The sequence below is a fragment of the Phyllobates terribilis genome, unplaced genomic scaffold (assembly GCF_046119375.1).
Source record: "Phyllobates terribilis strain yellow unplaced genomic scaffold, ASM4611937v1 Scaffold_4__5_contigs__length_816908805, whole genome shotgun sequence".
NCBI classification, from domain to species: domain Eukaryota; kingdom Metazoa; phylum Chordata; class Amphibia; order Anura; family Dendrobatidae; genus Phyllobates; species Phyllobates terribilis.
Genome location: NW_027362764.1, coordinates 138,231,216 through 138,252,901, shown reverse-complemented (window position 1 = coordinate 138,252,901; position 21,686 = coordinate 138,231,216). Strand labels below are relative to the sequence as shown.

At 41.2% G+C, this 21,686-nt stretch overlaps 1 protein-coding gene across 2 annotated transcripts in view; it reads left to right on the top strand.

Moving 5' to 3' along the window:
- LOC141265119 (ATP-binding cassette sub-family B member 5-like) overlaps positions 1 to 21,299 on the top strand; it is a 173,075-nt gene extending 151,776 nt beyond the window's left edge. For both annotated transcript variants that reach the window (XM_073677788.1, XM_073677787.1), the window contains 7 exons: positions 1,506 to 1,606; positions 3,893 to 4,033; positions 8,978 to 9,134; positions 9,252 to 9,449; positions 11,483 to 11,689; positions 17,895 to 18,041; positions 18,177 to 21,299. In XM_073677788.1, the coding sequence (XP_073533889.1) occupies positions 1,506 to 1,606; positions 3,893 to 4,033; positions 8,978 to 9,134; positions 9,252 to 9,449; positions 11,483 to 11,689; positions 17,895 to 18,041; positions 18,177 to 18,374 (1,149 nt within the window). In that variant the 3' untranslated portion in view covers positions 18,375 to 21,299. The remainder of the gene's footprint in view (positions 1 to 1,505; positions 1,607 to 3,892; positions 4,034 to 8,977; positions 9,135 to 9,251; positions 9,450 to 11,482; positions 11,690 to 17,894; positions 18,042 to 18,176) is intronic.
- The last annotated feature ends 387 nt before the right edge of the window (positions 21,300 to 21,686 follow it).

Here is a 21,686-nt window from a genome sequence, read left to right as displayed (position 1 = left end):
AATTTGTTGGTAGTCTTCAGACTTCATAATGCCATGCACACGGTCAAGCAGTCCAGTGCCAGAGGCAGCAAAGCAACCCCAAAACATCAGGGAACCTCCGCCATGTTTGACTGTAGGGACCGTGTTCTTTTCTTTGAATGCCTCTTTTTTTTTCCTGTACACTCTATGTTGATGCTTTTTCCCAAAAAGCTCTACTTTTGTCTCATCTGACCAGAGAACATTCTTCCAAAACGTTTTAGGCTTTCTCAGGTAAGTTTTGGCAAACTCCAGCCTGGATTTTTTATGTCTCGGGGTAAGAAGTGGGGTCTTCCTGGGTATCCTACCATACAGTCCCTTTTCATTCAGACGCCGACGGATAGTACGGGTTGACACTGTTGTACTCTCGGACTGCAGGGCAGCTTAAACTTGTTTGGATGTTAGTCGAGGTACTTTATCCACCATCCGCACAATCTTGCGTTGAAATCTCTCGTCAATTTTTCTTTTCCATCCACATCTAGGGAGGTTAGCCACAGTGCCATGGGCTTTAAACTTCTTGATGACACTGCGCACGGAAGACACAGGAACATTCAGGTCTTTGGAGATGGACTTGTAGCCTTGAGATTGCTCATGCTTCCTCACAATTTGGTTTCTCAAGTCCTCAGACAGTTCTTTGGTCTTCTTTCTTTTCTCCTTGCTCAATGTGGTACACACAAGGACACAGGACAGAGGTTGAGTCAACTTTAATCCATGTTAACTGGCTGCAAGTGTGATTTAGTTATTGCCAACACCTGTTAGGTGCCACAGGTAAGTTACAGGTGCTGTTAATTACACGAATTAGAGAAGCATCACATGATTTTTCAAACAGTGCCAATACTTTTGTCCACCCCTTTTTTTAGGTTTGGTGTGGAATTGTATCCAATTTGGCTTTAGGACAATTCTTTTTGTGTTTTTTCATTGAAGACAAATTAAATGAAGATAATAATACCAAAGAATTTGTGATTGCAATCATTTTCAGGAAGAAACTGAGTATTATCTGACAGAATTGCAGGGGTGCCAATACTTTTGGCCACCACTGTATACAAAAATCTCACGTCTAAAAATTATGTATGGCTTTTGTTTAGCACCACTTGGAAATGGTGGTTTTGTGTTGCAGATCCTTCATATATTTCTCCTGCACAATGATGCTCCCAAGGCACCCTCTGTGCACAAGTAATGAATTAATGGGTTATACTGCAGCTCCTTGTGCAGTCAGATGCTAGAGGAGCAGTTTGAAGGGGTTGCAGAGCTAATTCAGTATTGCTATCCCTATATTCTTGAATCTTGGGTGTTTCAGCAGTTCAGACCACCATCCATTAGAAAGTGGCAGAATATTCCAGTAATAATTAATAGCTCAAAATACTAAATCATGGAAGAACATTTTATATAGCATACTTATCAATTTGGTAAAATTAAGGCAGGTTCTTATTTCACAAATGTGAGTATATTGAAATATATAAATATTCTTCTGTTCTTATTAAAATTAATAGATTGCAACTGAAGCAGTGGATAATATCCGAACAGTGGTGTCACTGACCAGAGAGACAACATTTGAAGAAATGTATAGCGAAAGCTTACAGAAGCCTTACAGGTCAGAAGTCATTCACATTTATCTGCCTTTATATTTACAGTTGTCTGGTCCTGAACTTAAAAATTGAAAGCGTCCTTAAAGGGATGTCTTTTTTATACTCCCTCTTTTTATTAGTGAGGTGCCCTAATAATAGGCATATCACAATGTGGTCCTGTAATCAACATTGCTGCTGGAAATAAAAAATGACACAACGGCCATTGAAATTTTGGCTTGTTACTGTGATGCATAGTGCAGGTCTTCCATTGTGAGAGATGACTCGTATATAGTTGATCTCTGGTACCAGGAGAGACTTTTAGAGCACTGACTTGACACCAACTTTAAAATGGAGTTTTACACCCCATTTTTGAAAACTGTCCAGAAAACTCTCAGTAGCAAAGTTTCCATGTGATATAATATCCAATAGCCTTCCGTTCCGGGGGTCTCCACCAGAACCCATGTATTCAGACTCCTGACCCTGGCTTCAGTCAGATGACTAAGGTGATGGGACATCATCACTTCTGAGACTGGCAAAGACCAACAGAATGACAGCATTGAAGTGGTGGGAGTTGGGATGGGTAAGGAACACTTATTTCTTTCTTTTATTATTATTATTGTTTCCTTCTGCCCAATTTTCAAAAAGTGTAGAAAGCCATTTACCTTAAATGTCTTTTAGGTATTTCAGGACTTGAGTTGGTTATATGTGCAAAAGGCCTTATAGTGGGATTGGCTGACAATCTTTTGTGTATGGGGCATCCTAACTTAAGGTGGCGAGATAACAATCAGCCAAATGTTTGTAAGAACTTTCATTCCCAATCACTGCTGTGTGTTAAGCCCCCGTCTCACATAGCGAGATCGCTAGCGAGATCGCTGCTGAGTCACGGTTTTGGTGACGCAACAGCGACCTCACCAGCGATGTCGCTATGTGTGACACTTTGCAGCAATCAGGCCCCTGCTGTGAGGTCGCTGATCGCTGCAGAATGTCCTGGACCATTTTTTGGTCTTTGCCCTCCCGCTGGTCAGCACACATCGCTTTGTGTGACCAGCGGGACCAGCGATCAGGCTGGTAACCATGATAAACAGTGGGTTACTAGGGGCACACGCGCACTTAGTAACCCGCTGTTTATCATGGTTACCACTCTGCTACGGTGAGCAGTAACCTCCCGCTCACCGTAGCAGAGTGGTAACCATGATAAACAACGGGTTACTAGGTGCGCGTGTGCCCCTAGTAACCCGCTGTTTATCATGGTTACCAGCCTGTTCCTGCTTCAGCAGGCTAGTAACCAGGAGCAGGACATCATGGAAAGATTCTTTCCACGATATCGCTGCTCCCCTGATCGCTGGTGAGCCCGCCTGTTTGACAGCTCACCAGCGATCACATAGCGACGCAGCAACGATCCCTGACAGGTCGTATCGTTGTCGGGATCGCTGTAGCATCACTAAGTGTGACGGGGCCTTTAACTTCTCACAGTTTAGCTGTTTAGTTTGGCTGATGACATAATCATTGCTGGCAGCGTTTCTCCCAGTGTAAGCAGTGAATTTGCTTACAACAATATGCAAATCATGCGGGGACAATAATTGTATTACAAGGGATACCATCTCCAACATGCTATCCCAATATGTAGTAGGTATAATAATAATAATATTAGCAAATACCTACAATTAGAAATGTAGTATACTTTTTCTGATTCACTATGTCTCTTTCCTCATGTGCTGGCATTGCAGGACCTTAGGTATCAATAGTTACGAATAACGATATAGTGACAGTTAGCTAGTTGCTAGTGGTTGTAACCATGGATACCTAAGATCCTGCAATGCCTGCACATAAGGAAAGAGACACAGCTAATCAGAAAAACTATACTATATTTCTAATTGGGGGTATTTGCTAATATTATTATTACACCTACTACATATTGGGATAGGATCTTAGAGATGGGAATACCCCTTTAATGTTCGTCTATTTTCACACAGTTTGCATCAATCTGTGATAAAGAGTCCTTAGACCAGCAATAACCAGCATATATACAGTACAATCGATCTATGCTTGTTATAGATAAAAGTCTGCCCATATAAATAACACCTTTTCTCCTGATAGCGGAAACTGTATTAATGGAAAAAGCGATAATCTTGAGATGACTAGAAAAACAGGCAACCAATGTGACATTCAACTATAGAATATGATGAACATGACCAGCTTTTCACACTTACCAAGCTACACACAAATTATATCCATTTGTTTTTAATATTGTGATCTGCGATTCTGCCTATTGGATTTCAATATTGCCTTACCTATAAACTGATTTATCATAGGAACTCTCAGCGGAAGGCCCAGATATATGGCATCTGTTTTGCCTTTAGCCAGTCGTTCATTCATTTCACCTATGCAGCAAGCTACCGTTTTGGAGCTTATTTGATTGAAATTGGAAGGATGAACTCAGAGGAAGTATTTCTGTAAGTATTATTTATTTTTATCAGGATTATATTGAATGATAATTAGGACAAATGACCACCTGATTCTATGTCCTGTCTTGCACTGCTATATGCTACAGAATATACAAGATGTCTGTGAATAATGGCAGCAGAGAGACCCCGCAGAATCCCACCACTGCCACCACTTGTGAAGAATGGCAGTAGAGAGATCCCATAGAATCCCACCGCTGCCGCCACTTGTGACAGATCCACACCTCGCCACCCGCCTGACTTCACAATTACGTCAGACGGAACACATGATACGGATCTGCCCTTTGCACTAAGGTGACATTCCGTACCCCCTCGGGGAAGCATAATGTCAGATTGGTACAGTTCTCCACAGACACCCCCTGTCCACATGGGTACAGGAAGGCACTGAAAGTGAGAAGAGGTGACCCACTCAGTCACTGACCTGGCACCACACTCGCTCACACCCCTGACAATCTGAGAGGCCCTTCCACTAGCTCCAATGAAGAAGAACCTTGTCGGCCTGGTAGAACTGCCACCAGTTTCTATTAGATATAAGTCCCCGGTTCGTTAACGGGAATTATATTGGGCCAGAAACCCACCCCGGTAGCATGGGGATTAAGCCGAACAACAGACATGTGGGTTCGTATATCGAGATAAAAGAGCAGCCTAAGATTAAATGATATATTTAATAGCCTTAAGGGCACACTAGACATTACACTATATACATAAGGGTTATACATACACAATGGTCAGAGATGCAAACACAATAGTAGTGGTACAAAAGATATAAGCAGTTATTAAGAGTCAGTTATCAGTCAGATGGAAGGCCTGGCTTGCAGGGGAGGGGCTGCCACATGGGAGGCTTGTGGTCCCCTTTGGTGCAGGACTTCTCCCACACGACGTGTCGTCATGACAAATGTCAATGAACTTTGGCTGCTGGAGCTCTTAACCCCTCTTGGTCACTCCCCCTCTGGCCCCCTGACTGGACCTAAATCTCCACGCCTGTCCTCTCTCAGTTAAAATCTCCAAAAACTAAAATGGGCTATACTTCCTTAATGGACGGTCCTAGGGATCTGGTTCTGGTGTCATCGGATCCAGCCAGGCCCCTGCTATGCGTGGAGACCAAACACAGTGGCCCTAGAGGTTTCCGAAAGGCTGTGCCATGTATCTCTCCATCCCTGTGTACTAGACTGTGCTGAAAGCTAGGGCGACATTCTTCATGTTCGGGTGGTTCCAAAAATCTATTTGGTGTATCACTGGGATGCATCGTATTCCCATAACTCGCTATTGAATTATGCTTGTCTGACACAAAGGATGTGCCGCATGGCTTTGGATCCACAGGAGGTCTTCCTTTAGCAGCTCACAGCTGATGTGAGGTATTCGTCACTCAGTATCCCCCCTTCTGCTTGCTGCAAAAGTGTCCGGTTACAGCTGTACACTGTAGATCTGTATAATCCCCCACCAAACAGGGCACAATGGTTGACATGGGATTATAGCTTCAATATTCTTCACAATGTCCATACATTCTAAGTGACTTTTCTCTATAGCTACCAGCTGGCACTTTGTGAAGGATCACACTGTGTCTGCCACTGTATGGAGAGGATCTCTAGCTGCCAGGGAATCTGTTGGCAGGTTTTTGCTATGTAATCTCAGGGCAGCATGTAGGGGCTGAGATAGTGATTTCAGCTATGTGTCATTTACAAGGCTGTATGATATTGTTTCAATTCTATCAGTTCTTTATCAGCAGATTATCACTGGAGGACTACTTGCCAGTATGCCTCCTGGTCAACCTCTCCCCCACCACTGATTCGCAGCTTACTATTCAATATACGATGTACATAGAAAGCTGCCAGTCAGTGGTGTCAGCTTTCTGAACAGTGCTACATCTACAGCAGAGGAAACTGATTGTATCACAACTGCTGCACCCAGTGAAGAAAGTGATACATTGCTGGAATCAGGGTCTCCTTCCCTACATTATGCTGCTGTCAGATGAGGTAGCAAAAACCTGGTGACAGATTCCCTTTAAGAGAGGAAAACTATGTCTGGAAGAAGAAAGCAGTTCACACAGCCTAGGTCATAATTGTGACAGACACGGCATTGGGCACATTGTGGCTGGCATTGCATTGATGCACAATCTGTTAGTGCGGCACTTTTTCAAAAATGTGTATTATAAGGAATAATAGTAATAAAATAAAAATGGAGAAGGATACAAGGATAAGAGCATACTGTTAACTAAAGAATGAAAGAAATTTGGCAGATCGTGGTACACACTCCAAGACTTCTTTTTATTGCAGACAATTTTAACAGGTGTACTGTTCACTACACAAAAAGGTGCCCAAGCTTTTGTCATGTGGAACAGATGTGATTAGTGCCGTTAGTTTTCTATAATGAACACCTATAGTTGACAGGTCGCTCAAATTCCTGTATCTTTTTCTATTATATTATCACCGACCATTTTGGACATAGACTTTTTAGGAAGAGCTGTAGCAGTTAAGTGCAACTACAACTCCTGCCAAAAATTATGGAATCACCGGGCTCGGAGGATGTTCATTCAGTTGTTTAATGTTGTTGAAAAAAAGCAGATCACAGACATGGCACAAAACTAAAGTCATTTCAAATGGCAACTTTATGGCTTTAAGAAACACTAAAAGAAATCAAGAAAAAAAATGTGGTACTCAGTAAGGGTAATTTTTTTCAGACCAAGCAGAGGGAAAAAATTATGGAATCACTCAATTCTGAGGAAAAAAATATGGAATCACCCTGCAAATTTTCATTTCCAAAACTAACACCTGCATCAAACTAGATCTGCTTGTTAGTCTGCATCTAAAAAAGAGTGATCACATCTTGAAGAGCTGTTGCACCAAGTGGACTGACATGAATCATGGCTTCAACACGAGAGATGTCAATTGAAACAAAGGAGAGGAATATCAAACTCTTAAAAGAAGGTAAATCATCACGCAATGTTGCAAAAGATGATGGTTGTTCACAGTCAGCTGTGTCTAAAATCTGGACCAAATGCAAACAACATGGGAAGGTTGTTAAAGGCAAACATACTGGTAGACCAAGGAAGACATCAAAGCGTCAAGACCGGAAACTCAAAGCAATATGTCTCCAAAACAGGAAATACACAACAAAACAAATGAGGAACGAATGGGGGGAAACTGGAGTCAATATCTGTGACTGAACTGTAAGAAACTGCCTAAAGGAAATGGGATTTACATACAGAAAAGCTAAACAAAAGCCATCATTAACACCTAAACAGAAAAAACAAGGTTACAATGGGCTAAGGAAAAGCAATCGTGGACTGTGGATGACTGGATGAAAGTCATATTCAGTGATGAATCGCGAATCTGTATTGGGCAAGGTGATGATGTTGGAACTTTTGTTTGGTGTCGTTACAATGAGATTTATAAAGATGACTGCATGAAGAGAACATGCAAATTTCCACAGTCATTGACGATATGGGGATGCATGGCAGGTAAAGGCACTGGGGAGATGGCTGTCATTACATCTTCAATATCAAAGTTTACATTGATATTTTGGACAGTTTCCTTATCCCATCAATTGAAAGGATGTTTGGGGATGATGACATAATTTTTCAAGATGATAATGCATCCTGCCATAGAGCAAAAACTGTGAAAACATTCCTTGAAAGAAAACACATAAGGTCAATGTCATGGCCTGCAAATAGTCCGGATCTCAATCCAATTGAAAATCTTTGGTGGAAGTTGAATAAAATGGTCCATGACAAGGCTCCAACCTGCAAAGCTGATCTGGCAACAGCAATCAGAGAAAGTTGGAGCCAGATTGATGAAGAGTACTGTTTGTCACTCATTAAATCCATGCCTCAGAGACTGCAAGCTGTTATTAAAGCCAGAGGTGGTGCAACAAAATACTAGTGATGTATTGGAGTGTTCTTTGTGTGTTTGTTTTTCATGATTCCATAATTTTTTCCTCAGAATTGAGTGATTCCGTAATTTTTTCCCTCTGCTTGGTCTGAAAAACTTACCCTTACTGAGTACCACATTTCTTTTCTTGATTTCTGTTAGTATTTCTTAAAGCCATAAAGTTGCCATTTGAAATGACTTTAGTTTTGTGCCATGTGTGTGATCTGCTTTTTTTCAACAACATTAAACAACTGAATGAACATCCTCCGTGCCCGGTGATTCCATCATTTTTGCCAGGGGTTGTAGAAAGCATTAGGCCGGGTCACACTGGGGTATGTTCCCTCATGTGAGAGAATCCAGCCAATTATGCTAATGTCATCTTAGTGTGATCACATGCGAGAATCACAGTACAGGTAAGGAGAAGATAGAGAATTTAATTTCATCTTCATCTGTTATCGGCACTACTCCGGATGGTCTTCTGCAGGTTTATTTATTATGCTTTGCTTATATAGCCATCATATTCCGCAGCACTTTACAGACATCATCATCAGGAAAAGTATAATAGAAGCGAGTCACCACTTCTGCATTTTGCACCCATCCCTGATTTTGGCTTACAAATACTGATGTAAAATACTGACCAAATACTGAATGTGTGAATGTGGCCTAAAAATCAGATGCTTGCGAACCCTCGATAGGTCAGCAGACTACAATACGATACAGAGTTCAAATTAATTTTTTTAATTTTTTTTTTTCAAAAAATGTCTATTTGCTCATATGTTCAGACTGGCACAAAAGGTAGCAGACAACTTTTCTGTACCCGTTTGGACAGGACAATTTCGGGGAAAAAAAAAGTACAAATGGATTTTATGAACCCCCAAACTCACTGCAGAAAATACAGTGTGAACAAGGCCTTATTATTGTAAAATAGCATAAACCAAAATTTATTATACAAGTAAAAAAATATGAAACATTATGTTTGATTCTTTTGGACTGTGTGGATACACTGATTTTTGCAAGTTAGAAACTAAATAAAACGTTTCCTGATGAAAATAATGGATGTATTTTACAGTGTGTTTTCCTGCCTGGCGTACGGAGCTATTACTGTAGGACAAACATTATCCTTCGCTCCTGATTATGCAAAAGCCAAATCTGCCGCTTCCCATTTGTTTCATCTATTCGACACTGAGCCATCCATTGACAGCTACAGCATGGAAGGAGAGAAACCAGTAAGTGAATGACACAGATCGCAGCACAACCATTATGTTTAAAAGGATTTTCCTGTTTTATTAAACCTTATAATATGTTTTTTTTATTTAATTTGTATTCATTTTCTGTGCAAATAGGAAAAATATGATGGCAATTTGGAAATATCAAAAGTTTCCTTCAACTATCCATCTCGTCCGGATGTGCCTGTGCTGAAAACGCTCTCTGTGGCAATATCCAGTGGACAAACAGTGGCACTTGTAGGCAGCAGTGGATGTGGAAAAAGCACGTCCATTCAGCTTCTCCAGAGGTTCTATGATCCATCCCAAGGAGCGGTGGTAAGATCTTACACGTTCATTAAAATTGTTAAACAGCCCTTGTGAATACATATAGGGAAATTGAGTCAAAAATCAAAAGTTTCATCATAAATGTAGAGTAGAAGAATAAGACAAATGTGTGTTCTCTGATGCCTATCCAATCCCCTATGCCCTGCCTTGGGATTGCAGTTGCTGTTCCTCTCTGAAGCAATATTTTCAGCAAATGTTATTTAAATTAAATGAATGCGCATTTAGGCTTTTCTGTTCTTGCACAGCTTTATCGTTGTAATCAAATGCACTGCAACTTTCTAATATAATTTGTTCAATTCAAGGGACGTACATGAATATCATGCGCTAAATTCATTAAAAGGCGCCCGTCATTCAATGAATTAGATGCATCTTATAAGTGGCATGCGCATTGCTGGAAATGCCATTCCAATCAGGGACTGGAGTCACATTTCTGGTGTAAGAAACGCCGCCACTTTTGATAACTTTGACAGCCAGGCGTTATCATGCTGCGTCCTGTCCCACTTTTCCCCACTGCTCTGCCCCCTCTGGTAGAGCTGACCAAAAGTGGAGTGAAAACAGTCTTTTATGGCAGAATTCATGGACCCATAGACTAGTATTGGCACTTTTAATCTGAGATAACACACATGCCTCCATGACTTTTGAACGGAGAGATGATCTGAGAAAAAACACGGTCATGCGAATAGCACCATAGATTATAATGGGTATGTGTTCCCATAGATTATAATGGGTATGTGTTCTCATAGATTATAATGGGTATGTGTTCTCATAGATTATAATGGGTATGTGTTCTCATAGATTAAAATGTGCGACACAGACGTCTGAATGAGACCTTATGTAGACCTTTCTCTTTACGGATTTGCCTCTTTATTACAAACCCTACTTTATGGGCCATGTTTTTTTTTCAATGTCCACACACATTTTTTCTCTTTGGATCTGTCCTTTAGCAGTCATACTTGGAGACAATCAACCCACAATCAGGCGCACTCCACATTCACTGACACTGACAGTAGGGCAGCAACTCTACTCTGGCCCTGAATCTCAACAGGTTACATATATTCCCTCCCCAAAGTCTACCCCACATAGTCCAGTCTATCCCAGACCTATTGATTATGTGGACTCTCTCTGCCATCACCTACTAATGAAGCATATCAGTGTCACTATGCAATGTGTCCCTCAGATACCACCAGGGTCTTACTCAGTATGTCCATTCCTTGGCCCTTTTTTTGGAACTGTCACCAGAAGACTCTCATTCCTAAGCTCAGTGACAGCATCACACATAAATGGCACCATAGGACACCATGGCCCATATTCCAGCTGACCTGCAAAAATAAAACATTTATACAGTGCAACAAAACATATGTATGTGGCATCTATAATAAAATCTGAGGAGTCCTTACGTAAACTTGTAGTCCTGCATGGAACATGCAACAATAATGGGTACATGGGCCATTCATAGGCTGCAAATAAATGGCGTTTGCACTGTGTTCTTCTTACAAGCTGTCAATACTCTCGTTTGCATCCAATGGCTGTAAGCCATACCTGAAGCCAAATGTTCAATTTACTTCAATTGTATCCAGATTAGGCGATACTCTGTAAAATAAATACAGTAGAATTGCAAATAGATTAAAGGAATTGTCCAGGCTAATTAGATTGACGGTCTATCATTAGAATTCAAAACATGGCACCATCAGGAATTAGCTGTTAATGGCTCAATGCGCTATCGAGAGAAGTGAATGAGAGTGAAGTCAACATGAGACCGCCAGTATACTGATCGCATAGTGGTGGACACATGACATACTGGTGGATACAGCCTGCTCAATCTGACAAATTAGGAGAATCTTGACAGTGTGCACAGTGAACATTGTCAGGATTTACCAATCTTCATTGGCTGCAAAAATTGACCTCGAGCTTGGAAAACCCATTTAAACTTTAATAAAAAAGATGGCCTGCATGTATTAGCATTACGTTTATTAAGTCTGTTACATTTTACAATACTGACTTTCTTATGTACTTTCTTTTTTCAGTTGTTTGACAAAAATGCAGCAAAGGGCTTGAATCTACAATGGCTAAGAAATCAGATTGGAATCGTATCCCAGGAACCAGTGCTGTTTGACCGGAGTATTGCTGAAAATATCGCCTATGGGGACAACTCTCGAGAAGTTCCTATGGAGGAGATAGAACAAGCTGCGAAAGCTGCCAATATCCACTCCTTCATTGAAGAGCTGCCGGAGGTAAATATTATGTGATTAGGATTATAGTATGAAATATATACATTCTCTGCATCCTTAGTCAATTATATTTATTTTGCATCCTGAGACCATGTTCCAGGGGAATGAGTAAAGGGACAAAATCTCTAGCTACATAAAAAATAGCGGGGCTATAAAGAATAATAAATGGGTCCTAGTCTTGCCTTCTTCAGACTGTAACTCCTGCTATAAACTTCAGAGGAAGTACATTTTAATTCAATGTACCATTTTATGATCTTAAATACAAATATACTGACATCCAAGGCTCATATAGTAGTACCATATTATATAATGCATAGTCTGGATACAACACATAGGTTATAGGTTGAATTCAATCGACATGTGTTTCCTTTCAACCTTAATACTAACATGTTGATCCAGAGGAAGGGAAGAATCCCATGAGACTGATTTTATTTACCCCATATTAAGGGACAAATTCCTTCCTAACTCCACATACGGCAATCAGACTAGTTCCCAGGATTAAGCACATACATACACGTAGGAACAAGATCTTCACCTGCACACACATATGCACTCTGAGTGCTGCAGACAGATGTAGATGCTGCAACATGATGGCTGTACACACTATGGAGGAAGTGTAACATCCCTACTCTATTTAAAGCACCACTCCTTTGTTTTTTTTATTGCACAGCTGGAGTGATGCTTTAAATGTAATTCCCCTGCCCCCTGTCTGATACCCACCTGCTGCCGCCTTATTCATTTTCCCGTAGGTCTCTGGCGAAAAGTGACCTGCCAGCAGCTCCAGTGTTTCAAGGAGCGAGCCGGAGGTCACTTTTCAATACAAGTCTATGAGAGCCTCGTTCTGGCCTCTTTCTGGCTTTCATAGACTTGCATTGTAAGCTTGTGAGCGGAGCTTATGACTTCCGGACAGTCAGAAGCTGCACTCACAAGATGGTGCAGCGGGACCGGAGCGGTGCCAAAAAAACGGTAATGACACCAGAAGTCGAGAATATAATCAGGGGCAGGGGGCTTACATTTAAAGTGCCACTTCAGCGCTGAAAAAAAAACCCGCTGGAGTGGTGCTTTAAGTAGCGTGCTGCTAATTCAAAGTCAGCGAGCAAAGCCATGCTATGCCCATATTCTAGATTATTATGCTGAGCTGTGCTATTAATACAGTGTACAAAACCTAAGATAAAAACAAAATCAGCATATACTCTGTAGTAAGTAAATAAACAAATAGTAACAGTACATGAAAATAACAGAAGGTATTTAATTAACACTTTTTTGATCAAAATTATTGAAAAAGCCATCCCACTGTGACAAGCTGTACCCCAATCAGGATGGTCCTATCTCTAGTATTAAAACCCCACGTTGTATCAACCAACCTCAATATACAGTAGGGAAAATAAGTATTTGATACACTGCTGATTTTGCAAGTTTTCCCACCTACAAGGAATGGAGAGGTCTGTAATTCTTATCATAGGTACACTTCAACTGTGAGAGACAGAATCTAAAAAGAAAAAACTAAAAATCACATTGTATGATTTTTAAATAATTAAATTGCATTTTATTGTATGAAAGAAGTATGTAATCACCTACCAACCAGCAAGAATTCTGGCTCTCACAGACCTGTTAGTTTTTCTTTAAGAAGCCCTCCTACTCTGCACTCATTACCTGTATTAATTGCACCAGTTTGAACTCGTTACCTGTATAAAAGACACCTGTCCACACACTCAATCAATCACACTCCAACCTCTCCACCATGTCCAAGATCAAAGAGCTGCCTAAGGACACCAGGGACAAAATTGCTGACCTGCACAAAGCTGTGATGGCCTGTAGGACAATAGGTAAGCAGCCCGGTAAGAAGGCAACAACTGTTATCATAATAATAAGAAAATGGAAGAAACACAAGATGCCTGTCAATCTTCCTCGGTCTGGGGCTCCATGTAAGATCTCGCTTCGTAGGGTAAGGATGATTCTGAGTAAGGTCAGGAATAAGCTCAGAACTACATGGGAGGACCTGGTCAATGACCTGAAGAGAGCTGGAACCACAGTCTCAAACATTACAATTAGTAACACACTACGTCATCATGGATTAAAACCTGCAGGGCACGCAAGGTCCCCTTTTCACCCCAGCACATGTCCAGACCTGTTTGAAGTTCACCAATGACCATCTGTATGCTCCAGAGGAGGCATGGGAGAAGGTTATGTGGCCAGATGAGACCAAATAGAACATTTTTGTATCAACTCCACTCGCCATGTTTGGAGGAAGAATAAGGATGAGTACAACCCCAAAAACACTGTCCCAACCATGAAGCATGGTAGGGGAAACATCATACTTTGGGGGTGCTTTTCTGCAAAGGGGCCTGGATGACTGAATCGTTTTGAAGGGAGGATGGATGAGGTCGTGTATCACGAGATTTTGGCCAACAACCTCCTTCCCTCAGTAAGAGAATTGAAGGTGGGTCGTGGCTGGGTCTTCCGGTATGACAATGACCCTAAGCCAAGGCAACTAAGGAGTGGCTCCATAAGAAGCATTTCAAGGTCTTGGAGTGGCTTAGCCAGTCTCCAGACCTGAACCCAATAGAAAATCTTTGGAGGGAGCTGAAACTCAAAGTTGCCCAGCGAAAGCCCCGAAACCTGAAAGACCTGGAGAAGATCTGTATGGAGGAGTGGGCCAAAATCCCTGCTGCAGTGAAGTACAGGAAACGTTTGATCTCTATTATTGCAAACAAAGGTTTCTGTGCTAACTATTAAAGGGGTATTCCCATCTCCAAGATCCTATCCCAATATGTAGTAGGTGTAATAATAATATTTGCAAATATCTCCAATTAGAAATGTAGTATAGTTTTTATGATTCACTGTGTCTTTTTCCTCATGTGCAGGGCATTGCAGGACCTTATGTATCCATGGTTACGACCACTAGCAACTAGCTAACTAAGGCCACGTTCACACGTTCAGTATTTGAAGTGGTGATGTGTTTCTATTATACTTTTCCTCTGATTTTTCCACTCCTGGTTTTGGCTTATAAATACTGATGTAAAATACTGACCAAATACTGAATGTGTAAACGTGGCCTAACTGTCACTATATCAATGGTCGTAACCATGGATACCTAAGGTCCTGCAATGCCTGCACATGAGGAAAGAGACATAGCAAATCAGAAATACTATACTACATTTCTAATTGGAGGTATTTGGTAATATTATTATTATTATTACACCTACTACATATTGGGATAGGATTCTGGAGATGGGAATACCCCTTTAAGTTCTGTTTTTCTATTGTATCAAATACTTATTTCATGCAATAAAATACAAATTATTTATGTAAAAATGATACAATGTGATTTTCTGGATTTTTTTAAGATTCTGTCTCTCACAATTGAAATGTACCTACAATAAAAATTACAGACCTCTCCATTTTTTGTAGGTGTGAACACTTGAAAATCGGCAGTGTATCAAATACTCATTTTCCCCACTGTAGATAGGGACAGAGCAGAACCCAGGCCCGACTGTTAAGACACCTACCCATGGGAAAGTACTGTATATAGACGAAATGCTTAGCTCAAAAAGTGGGAGCCACACCTCTGTTTGTATATAGTAATAGTATATGTAAATAATATAGAGTACTTATTTTTTTTTATCAAAAAAGTGTTAACTAAGTACCCTATGTAATTTACATTCACTACTACTATTTATTTACTACAGGGTACGTGCTCATTTTGTTTTTATCCCAGGTTTTGTCTGTTAAATGGCCACAGGGTGATCATGCTCCTACACATTGCACTTATAACAACTTTTGTTTCAGCTCATTTCTTTGGTCTTGCTGTAGTTTCCTGTACTTTGTACAAATAGAGGTACAGCCACCTTTGAAGCTAGGCATTTCATTTATATAGCTTCCTGTGGGCAGGTGTCTGAACAGTCGGGCCTGGTTCCTGCTCAATCCCCATCTATATTGAGGTCGGTTGACGCAAAGTGAGGTTTTAATGCTAAAGATAAGACCGTCCCAATTGGGGTACACCGTATTGTGGAGGGATTGCTTTTATGTTTTTTTTTATCAACACAGTGTTAACTAAGTACCCTATATTATTTACATGTACTATTACTATTTATTTACTTACTACAGGGTGTATGCTCATTTTGTTCTAATCTTAGGTTTTGTCTATTACATGGCCACAGTGTGAACATGCTCCTTCACATTACACTTATACCAACTTATGTTCCAGCTCATTTCTTTGGTTTTATTAATGTAGTGTACTTGCGGTCATGTTGGAGGCTGCTTCATCTGTACACTCATGCGGTTAACAACTCATACATTCTCTCAAATATGAATACATACACAGCGATGGAGCTCGTGTGTGGCCTTAACAGCACATCAATAGGTTTCTTTGACTGATTGGAGATCCAGATCACAAAGACATTACATATCAGAAGCCCACATAAAACTGTTAATCAATGGCTCTCAGAGTAGCTTGACATGAGATATATCTGACCAGCCCAGGGGATGGGGATGACTTGGTACCCGGGCCTTTTGCCTGGCCTTTGGGGATGTCGCGGTGGTCGGCTCCTGGGCCCGTACCCTGGGGTCACTCTTTAAAAAGGGGCTAATAGATTTCTTAGTTTTATGAAAGTTCGTGACGCCACCTGTGGCTTCTGGTGAGAACCACCAGCGCTGAGCAGTCCACTGAGGCCGATGATAAGGCAGCTCGATGGAATAGCTCCCCACAGGTGGAGGTAGGCCTCAGGGCAGCGTACGGAAAGGGGGGTGCAGGACAGGTGAGATCCAGCCGGGTCAGAGCAAGAACAGGGACGGACACGGTAGTCACTTCAGTACCTTTACTGGTGGAAATTCAGGCACATCCCGGAGCACGGTAGGGTGAAGGGTGCATATCAGGATCCTCCCCAATGAGCGGGTGTAGGGCCTCCTGTTTCTTGCCTCTGCGTAGTAAGTTTCTGACCTGCCTGGAGCTAGGCCTAACTTTGTCTCTGTCCTGCGCTGGCTGACCTTGATGTGGTAGGGCCTTCTCTTGGAGTACACGCTCCTCAGCTTGCGGGGCCTATGTGTCTCCTGGCTCTGTTACGTATCAGCACTTTAGCAATCCTGGGACTTGTAGTTCTCCAGGGATTCCGGTTATGCCTTACTGGGTCCTAGAGATCCCGTTAAGCTCAGATCCGGTGTCCGGTAAATGCTTTGGGGTGAGCTGGTTAAGCTCCTCTGCCCCCTATGTACTAACTCTCCACTCGCCTTCGGCCTACTCGGTCCCTCACTAGGCTATACACACTAACGGCAGTTTGCCGCACTTCACCGATCTTATGGCGCCGGCACACCTTAAGCTCACTATTCTGAGCTGCAACTCAACTGAGCTCAACTCTGCATTCAGACCTGTACTTGCTGAACTCTCCAGAGGAACTACTGAATCGCTGAGTTCCACTGCAGTCTGACCTTTCTTTGGCTCATCTTCTGCAGGAACTCTCTCAATAGACTGAACTGCCTGGCTCCACCTTCCCTATTTATATCCCTAACGGGCTCCCTCTGGTGGTCTGAGGTGGAAGGTGGAGATGTGTGAATGTTTTATGGGGGCCTCTTGTGGAGGAATCCATCAATGCACTCTTCCAGGATCTGTGATACCAAGCGCAGCTGGGCGTCACATATCAGCCCAGTATTTCCACTGTGTGCTTTGTCTAAAAACCTTTTAGACCGAACAATAGATCTGTGTGGACTCTCAATTCATTCAATTCTCGGTAAACAGCCAATCAAGCGGCAGTGGTGCAATCCCCATATTGGTGTCTTGTTAGAAATACAGCCCTGATGATACATGTCCCATCCTTTAAACATATTGTCAATACACAGATCATGGCAGGTGACCTGGGGAGAAGTTCTGATCACACTTTTGTGTAAAGACTCATGAAGACTACATGAATTCAGTAAAGCACTGCAGCTGTAGGAAAGCACAGTCCTACATTACAGACAAGTAGGCACTCATTGTACTTCCGTGTAATACCTTCTGGAGGTGTGAAATCCCCCACTAGGAGCAATCTCATAAATTTCTATTTTTTGTAAGAAAACCTCTGTATGCCCCGATATAAAACTGAGAGTTGGGTATGGGGCCATATATCCCTATAGTTGATACATTAAGGAACTGTATAGATCTGTAAAACATTCATAAGCATGAGCCTTTGTTGAAAGGTTAAAATGCTGTTTCCTTTATGTACAATTAATTTTTCAGAAATATAACACATCGGTTGGCGGTAAAGGCACCCAGCTGTCAGGAGGTCAAAAGCAAAGAATCGCTATTGCCCGAGCACTTATCCGTTCTCCAAAAGTCCTGCTGCTTGATGAAGCCACCTCAGCACTGGACAATGAGAGTGAAAAGGTGAGGATAAAAACTTTTTCTATTACAACTCTTTGCAAACCCATAAGGCAATTTGAATAGTAATGTGGATGGATGAGAGGGAGGGTTGTTTCTTTTGGTCAAACTTTGACTTTATCTTTTTTTTGTCATGGTCAGATTGTACAACAAGCACTAGATCAAGCGCGGAAAGGAAGAACTTGTATCATTATTGCTCATAGATTGTCCACCGTCCAAAATGCAGATCTCATTATCGTTATGAAGAACGGGAAGGTGATAGAAAGGGGAACTCACCAGCAGCTTCTCGCTAGCCAAGGGGAGTATTATGAACTTGTGAATGCACAAACTATAACTTAAGGTGGATGGTAAAATCTGGAAATAGAATCAGATGCACACTATTGTGGTGCGAAACATCAACTCCTGCAGTCGTGAATGGGAGACGGCTGCTCAATACAACGGCATAAAGAAGACCAAACATCGGTATACAGAGAACAAGTTGCTGGGTCTTACAAATTCCAGCTTGGGTTATAGTCTCTATGATGAGTGCTGTGACCCTGCTGAGACTCAACCTGTTTAGTATCTTTATATCTTTATATTAAGATCAAGAAGTGCAGATACACAACAGCATGAGAATCAGGATAAATAAGGCAGACTGCTCTGTCTTTATAAAGATGGAAAGATAGATGGATAGATAGATAGATATATAGATAGATAGATAGATAGATAGATAGATAGATAGATAGATAGATAGATAGATAAATAGATAGATAGATAGATAGATAGATAGATAGATAGTATAAGCATTTGTTGAACACAAATACAAATGATTTGCTTTGGTTTCTTTGATATCTGCTGATCAGGAATACATGTAGAAAACAATTCTGATGCACAGGATGACTGTTCTGTGACATTTTAAGTACTGTATTTTTGTATTTTGCGGATTATAAGATGCACCGGATTGTAAGACGCACCCCAAAATTTCAGGGTGCAAAACAGGAAAAAATGTTTTTTTTAAACAAAATGGTGCACCTTATAATCCTTTTTACCTGGGGGGCAGTAGTGGTGGAGCGAGCGTCACATATACCGGAGATTGGCGGCGGAGGCCGCTGCAGCAGGGGTCGGGCGATGCTGCAGGCCCCGTCCTCAGAAGAAGTGTTGCTGATTCAAGAAGGTGGTGGTAGCGGCGATAGTGGGGCGATGCTGCAGCCCTGTCCTCAGAAGAAGTGTCGCTGATTCAAAGCGGTGGTGGCGATGGTAGCGGGGCGATACTGTAGCCCCATCATTTTGCCAAAGCACAGCGCAGGGCTCTGTATGGGATAGGTAACCTCGCCTGCACTCACAGCCGACTTCTGAGGACGGGGCCGCAGGATCGCCTGCTACCGCCGCCACCACCGCCACCTTGAATCAGTGACACTTTTGAGGACGGTGCCTGCAGCATCGCCCCTCTACCGCCGCAGCCGCCATTTACCTCCTGTATCTGGGACCCCAATCTTCCGCTATCCCCCCCAGGTAAAATACCGTAGGTTCGCATTATAAGACGCACACCCTTTTTCCTCCCAAATTTGGGGGGGGGGGGAGTGTGTCTTATAATCCGGTAATCCGGTAAATGTTTCTTTTTTTAACATTATTTTAAAAACATTCAATGGTGATTGATTTCTTAAACTTTAAAGAGGTTGGAACTTAGGCCTCAATTTATTATTTGCATTCTTTTAAGTCACAATTTCTATTGTTGTCTTGTGGTATTAGTTGTCATTTTGTGTGCCAAATTCATCAAAATGGTGCATGCGATTCATGAATCTGGTGCAAAGTCAAAAAAAACATTTTCTACCTTGAACTACTTTTGCCACTTTTGACACCAAAAATTACAATTTGGCGCCATAAGTTGCAAAAATTGCACCAAAAACTGGAGTGCTCAAAAATACACTGGGGGGGGGACTGGGGTGAAATTGTGACAAATTCTGCTACTTTTTCAAACGTCACAATTGATGAGTCATCTGAAATCACAACAAACAAAGCAGAAAATATAAAATAGACTTGAAAAAAGGTTGAAAAAGAATAATGAATTGGATGAAAACAAAAAAAATGGTGCAAGACACAGAAGACCTATCTTGATAACGAGACCTCACCATGGGCCTCATCATGGAGAGGTCACCACACGGGCATTGTGTCCTCCATTCTTTTATTTGTGAGTGACTGAATATAGCTGTGCACTTATGCATGGCAATGTATGGAACTCCTTTTGTAGTGGAGAGATGAAGAGATCTGCGCAGGAGTGGCCAACCGTCAACTGGCAGCAGTATATTACTAAGATAGATGAAGGTTTCAAAAGTGGGAATTGCTTCTCTTTGACATATAAATGGGCCAAGATGGGAAAAGTGATCAGATTCTATCTGCCTTCAGCTGCCTATAGGGGGCGCTTGCGAGCATACTGCATACTGTTCTATTATTTAGCTGGTAATTGTATAAACAATGTGTGGTAAGCTTAGAGTTTTATCATCGTGTGCCTCGATGAGGGTTTTGGAGTTCTGTGGTAGTAAAATGGAGAACTAGACATTATAAAAATATACTCAGAAAATAATCAGCACAAATTGTTCACTTATGGAGATTTAAAAAAAAGGCTGGACATTCTCTTCAAGAACATCTCCATTAAAACTAAAGTGCTCTACACTTGGCTTTACTGTTAACTAAGTTTTATGGAAACATGGCATAAGTGAGTAAATTTCTATATAGAAGGCGCCACGTTAGTTCAGGTTTGACTGTTACCAGAATTGTATTTTGTACTGTATTAATCACATTTGCTTTCAAGACTCCTTTATTTTATCTTCTTTCTAGTATTTATGGGTAAACAATCTATTATGTAGGAAAATCTATGTCAAATTTTGTTTTAAATGTAATGAACAGTTTGTAAAATCTTCTAAATATATTATTAAAGGGAAAACTCCACCAACGATGTTCACCAGTAAAAGAGCGTTTCCCAGTTTAGAATGATTAGTCCGCTTGTTTTCTAGAAGCAGCGCCTCTCTTGTCCATGGGCCATACCTGGTATTACAGCCCCATCTAAATTAAGTGAATGGAGCTGATCTGCAATATGTAACACAGCTGTGGACGAGGGAGGGTCTGTTTCTAGAAAAAAATCGCAGACTCTCATTTCTATCCTGGACAACCCCATTAACATGTTTCTAGAAAGTTGAGTTTTTGTCATGCATAAAATGATCAATATGTTGCATTTTTTTATATTACATCCAAAATGAAAATTAAACTTCTTTTAGTTCCCTTTTGGAATTTTTGTGCGGTTTATTTGCTCACCACATACATTCATGACCTACAAGTTATCATATGATAAGAGAAATCAAGCAGTAATTTTATAGTATTCTACCAGTCAGATGGTCTGAATGGAGATTAAAACATCATTTAAGTCAAGAGTAGTAGAATACATGTAAAGCAAAGTACTATATTTACAAAGATATTCAACATGTTCTGTAAAGATAAACTGGGTTGTAAATGTGCAGCAAGAGAGTTTTCCTTTGAATTTATTGAAGATTTGCAGTCTTATTGTCTATAGGATTGCTCAATATGTGTGAAAGAAGAAAAGCTGACTAATGACTAATAAAAACCACAAAGAAAACACTGGATGTCTATAATTTTTTTTACTCTTAAATTAATTTAAAG